Here is a 5,785-nt window from a genome sequence, read left to right on the forward strand (position 1 = left end):
AGACTTGCCAAAACTATAATATTATTGTTTGTTAACAAGAAATGTGTGGAGTGGTTGAAAAATTAGTTTTAATGACTCCAACCTAAGTGTATGTAAACTTCCGACTTCAACTGTATCTGAAAATGTTTATTATATTATTATAATACATAATATGATGAATTACAATAGCAATTGAACACATGCACTTCAATGTTGTATCAATTCATATAGGAATAAAGCTTTTCTCCAACAACATGGAAGTGGTTCCACTCTGTAGGCTACTGCTAATCACATCATTTAGCAGGTCTAATTAGATTTTAACACTCTAGATTTGAACAATCTCTCATAACATTGGAATATCTAATGTGAACCTGTGTCATGTTACCAGTTACAATGTTACCAATGATTATCTGCTAAATTGTTGGTCATCTCTGTCAAAGTAGTTCTATGATAAACCATATAACTGAACGTTACAATGTTTTTTCCACTCAATCATTTCTTAATAACGTTTATCATTGGATGTCTTCTCCATAAGGTGTTTCTTGGTGTTCTTTTCCGGCCTGAACAGAATAATAAAGCATTTAGGAACAAATAATAGAAAGAACAACCCAAAGCTAGAGGTGATGATGGCAAAGATCTCCACAGCTACAGTGAACTTCCCAGGAGAGCTGACATAAGCTGGGATAAAGGTGATCCAGACTGCACAGAATATGAGCATGCTGAAGGTGATGAATTTGGCCTCATTGAAGTTATCAGGCAGCTTCCGAGCCAGAAAAGCCAGCACAAAGCACAAGAGAGACAGGAGTCCTATATAGCCCAACACAGCCCAGAAACCAATAGCTGAACCCACATCACACTCTAGAATGATCTTTTCCTTGTAGGTAGTGAGGTTTTTAATGGGGAAGGGAGGGGACAGGACCAACCACAGAGTGCATATCAAAGCCTGGACAAACGTGAAGGACACTACAGTCAATCTCTGCTGTGGAGGACCAAACCATTTCATGACATTACTGCCTGGAAGCGTAGCCCTGAAGGCCATCAACACCACTATTGTTTTCCCCAGAACACAAGAGATGCAGAGAACGAAGGTGATCCCAAACGCTGTGTGACGCAGCATACAGGACCATTCAGAGGGCCGGCCAATGAAAGTAAGAGAACACAGAAAACACAGAGTCAAGGAGAAGAGCAGCAGGAAGCTCAGCTCAGAGTTGTTGGCCCTGACAATGGCCGAAGTTCGATGGTGGTAGAAGATGGTTGCCGTGGCGATGGCAAGACAAGCCCCGCCCACAGAGCAGGCGGTCAGGATGATTCCGAGGACCTCGTGGAAGGACAGGAACTCCACAGGCTTAAGGATACAGAGGTCTCTCTCAGCGTTGGGCCAGTACTCCTCGGGACAGATCTGACAGTCTGAAGAATCTGACCAAGACAAAACAACAGACATCAAATGTTAATAATAATAGATTCAGGTCTAATTTTTTACAAATACATGTCCCACAATGCTGCACTTTGTCAGTTTACAATAAAGAATGTTGAATTAATGTGCAGCTTACATAAGATAATAAGAACAGGAACATGATTGACAGACACTACCTTTGTAGTGAATAAACCAATACTTAGTAAACCGTGATAGAAATTACTACACAACTGTTCCTATAGTCCTACCTGTGTTATTACTGATCTCTCCCTCTGCACATTGGATACAGTCATAACAGCATACAGGCTTTCCTTTCTGTATAGCCTTACGAGTGCCTGGGGGACATCTCTCACTGCAAACTGACACAGGTACTTGTGTACTGTTCTTTACCCAGGTGATTTCCCTGTTGATGTCAAACCTCTGGTCAGGAGGCAGGGACGCATCATAGAGCCCCACTGTCACAAACTCCATCTTCCCACTTTCCCGTATCTGCCAGTTGACCAGCTCATAGGTGGCCACTGGGTCCCCGTTGGCATCGAAAGACACCTGGTACCCGTTACGAGAGAAGTTCACCCTCCTCAATCTCTCCAGGACCTGGTGTTTGGAAAGTCAAGGGAGAGAGAGGGGACGGGAGAGATGGAGAGGTGAGAAGAGAGATGGTCAGAAGGGGAGAGAGAGAGAGAAACAGAACATTAATTCACCTCATATATTTATCAGATGCAGTACTTCAGAACAAGTTGTAAAATATAATGAGAACTCCTAGGCCTTCATATACGTAGTCTAAATAAACATATTTATCAGGAAATTAGACTACAGACTTGTCATTCACCTGTGTTGGCTTCACATTAAGGTTTTTGTCACAGTTCACAATGAAGTTTTCTCTCTCTTCACAAACGATGCTGTGGATGGCGTGTGCTATGGCATAAACAGCTTTATACACCATGTTAGTGACACGCAGCTGGGATGTATCTGTGTAGGGGGCCTGTAGCTGCTGTATATCCTCACTGCCATCACACACCTTCTCCTCAACCCCAACACCTGTAGAGGTCCCTACAGACAGACAGACAGACAGACAGACAGACAGACAGACAGACAGACAGACAGACAGACAGACAGACAGACAGACAGACAGACAGACAGACAGACAGACAGACAGACAGACAGACAGACAGACAGACAGATAGATAGATAGATAGATAGATAGATAGATAGATAGATAGATAGATAGATAGATAGATAGATAGATAGATAGATAGATAGACAGATAGATAGACAGATAGATAGGTACCTGTCCCCAGCCTACAGCCAAAGGCTCCCTCCCAGAACTCAGTCAGCAGGGGAGAGTTGGACACCTTCTGTGGGGAGAGGTCCAGGAGGAAGTCCCTAAGACCAGGGATGACAGAGCGTTGGATGCCAAATCCGATGGCCCCGGCACACAGACCGAAGCGCAGCATATCTGGGTCAGTGACCCAGGACTCAGTCCCGATCCACTGGCGGGGTGGAGAGGGCAGGCGTTCCATCTCCTCCAGCAGGATCCTCATTTCCCCAATGGCTGTGAATGCAACCACCACCCGGGCTGTGGAGCTGGGGAACATGATTATATCATATGCTTAATATGCTGGTCATGTTTGTCATTCACTGCAATGTCTCAGTGAAGTGAACATGAACATTAGTTGTAATCAACACTTTTGACATGCAAATCATGTTGGTTTCACAGGTCAGCTTTGGGAAAAGAGAGAAATGAATAACAATAGTATTTATTTTATAAATATGGTCTTGCATTTGTGTGAATGAAAAGTTCACAAGTAATCACGGATCACCTGCGGATCACGTCAGCCACCCGTTGCACTCTGCTGAGTGGGTTGGTACGGGAGAAGGCTTCAGAATACTCCACACAGATACCCTCCTCTTGTGCTGCCTTTAGGAAAGCAGCCATCCCGTTATTACCGTAGTCAGAGTCGGAACGGACCGCCCCAATCCAGGTCCAGCCGAAGTGCCTGATGAGGTGGGCCAGAGCGGCAGCCTGGAACTGATCACTGGGAATGGTTCTGAAGAAGGTTGGATACTGTTTCTTATCACTCAGACACGCACAGGTGGAAAAGTGACTCACCTTGGTAAAAACAGACAGTCGAAAACATGAGAAAGATCATCATGTTGGCCAAACAAGTCTCAGATATTGGCAACTTCCTGCTTTTTTTGTTTAGCTGTGTTGTATGATGTTAGGGAGACATTAATAATAATAATGTATTGTTTTTCATTGGGCCAGATTGAAAAGGATACATATTTCTACCCGTTTCTATCTTGGTCGTTCTATTCATATTGATAATAGTATTATAAGACATACTGGTGCTGTGAAAAACATGAGTAAAAGGTGTGAAACTAATCCCTGGTCTCCCATAACAACCTAGACTATGAAATATAGTCCTCAGATCATGTTCTAATGCCGCAAGATGTTCTCCAGACTCATTGTCCTCGGTCTATGTTCAAATGCATTTCTCTACATAATTTCACACAGAAATGTATATTCCTGAAAGAGAGGAGAATACAGTTGGAATACGGTAAATTAACAAAAGTAGAACTCATTCCTGAAAGAGAGGAGACTATAAAGTAGGAATACATTAAGTTTAAAAGAAGCTGAATTTTTTCTGTCCACAGGAGTTTACCTGAGGAATGCCGAAAGGGCTGATGATGCGCAACATGCTGATGGTAGGCGTGGAGCCAGACTCGCCCACGATAGCTGTCACCGTAGCCGACCCCGAGCACTGTTCTCCGGTATCAAACATGGGGTCCAGGCCGTTAGCCAGTTGGAAGGCCACATTCATGGCCATGGGGACCGAGGTGCACGAGTCGTGCACTTGATAACCGAGTGTGACACCGGGTAGAAGGTCTGAACTGTTGTTTATCTCCTCAACTGCGAAGACCATGGCGCGCGAGAAGCGCAACTCACGAGTATCCAAACTGTAAATAGAAGGTAGGTGAGTGAGCACTTCTTGACTAAACTAGCCGATAGAATATATGGTTATACGAGGGCAAACATCTTCATATCTAGCCTTATTTTCCACACTGTTTACATGCCTACACTTTTAATTTCGGTAATTGAGGGACATTGTAGTATACCTGTCACGGGGACTAGGTGGGTGAAGGAATCAGACACAGAGAGTTCCACTGGAGTAAAGTGCTCTTTACTTCGGCACACAAAATGATAAGCCCAACAATACAGGGCGCGGACATACAACGTGACAACCCAAAAAACACATGGTGCCAAGTTAAGAAAATAAATCCACCTAAAATACACGTAACTTAAAGACAATCTCGCAGAAAACAAGGGCGGGTCCACCTACTAAATATAGGGAAGCTCATCAAACCAAACAACAGAATCACAGGTGAAACTAATAAGACAAAACAAACAGACAAACGAAAAAGGGATCGGTGGCGGGCTAGTAGGATGGTGACACGAGCACCGCCCGAACAAGCAGTGGAGCCAACTTCAGTGGAAGTCCTGACAATAGTCTTCATTTGAAAATGTGACACTTTGTAACAGTAGGCTTTATCTACTCTCTCAGATACAAACACTCTTTTTATCTGTCTTAAAAACACTGTTTATCTGTCTTAAAAACAATGGTTATCTGTCTTTAAAACACTGTTTACCTGTCTTTAAACACACTGTTCATCTGTCTTTAAAACACTTTTACCTGTCTTTAAACACACTGTTCATCTGTCTTTAAAATACTGTTTACCTGTCTTTAAACACACTGTTCATCTGTCTTTAATACACAATTTATCTGTCTCTAAACACACTGTCTCCATGTCTTTAAAACACTATGTATCTCTCTCCCCACACAGCCACAGTCCTGTCCCCTGTTCCCTCTTGCGCTCACTGACCTCCCTGTGCACTGCAGGGGCTCAGGCAGGCTGGTGTAGCTGTGATCCACAGTGTGCATGTAGTTGTGGATGGAGAAGACACCCCCGATGACAAAGTCCCCGTCCTGGGAGAACGTCGGAGGACGAGGGGTGCCTTGGAGCCTGCATCTGACAGACTCCAGCCCAGAGGCAGAGACAGAGGCAGACGAGAGCAAGGCAAGCCCACCAGCCACCACAGCTAGATGTAGTAGAACCAGACTACCAGCCAGACTTGGATCCAGAGCAGGAGACGGAGAGCGCCTCATTCCTCTGATGTGTAGAAGGTATGGAGTAATACAATGCCACACAGACCCATATAGGTCAGGTTACCTCTCTACTCTGGGTTAAATACCCACCATACCTCTGTGGGGATTCCTCTGGGGGCCACACTGTGGGTACGGCCATGCCTAGGAGGGAGGGGCAGGAGGCTGCTCTGTTCACCTGCTTATTTCATCTATAGAGAGTGTATGCACCAGCATCAGAACTACATTG

The 5,785-nt window shown here is 44.5% G+C and overlaps 1 protein-coding gene across 1 annotated transcript; it reads right to left on the reverse strand.

The window, feature by feature from the left end:
* Nucleotides 1–224: 224 nt before the first annotated feature.
* Nucleotides 225–5,584, reverse strand: LOC115124187 (extracellular calcium-sensing receptor-like). Its single transcript, XM_029653569.2, has 7 exons — nucleotides 5,276–5,584; nucleotides 4,057–4,351; nucleotides 3,214–3,503; nucleotides 2,697–2,977; nucleotides 2,223–2,431; nucleotides 1,642–1,987; nucleotides 225–1,395 (listed from the first exon to the last, which is right to left on the reverse strand). Exons 1-7 carry the CDS (start codon nucleotides 5,557–5,559, stop codon nucleotides 479–481), a joined length of 2,622 nt encoding a protein of 873 aa, XP_029509429.2. The 5' UTR covers nucleotides 5,560–5,584; the 3' UTR covers nucleotides 225–478.
* Between the last annotated feature and the right edge of the window lie 201 nt (nucleotides 5,585–5,785).

This window comes from Oncorhynchus nerka, linkage group LG14 (assembly GCF_034236695.1).
Source record: "Oncorhynchus nerka isolate Pitt River linkage group LG14, Oner_Uvic_2.0, whole genome shotgun sequence".
Lineage (NCBI taxonomy): Eukaryota > Metazoa > Chordata > Actinopteri > Salmoniformes > Salmonidae > Oncorhynchus > Oncorhynchus nerka.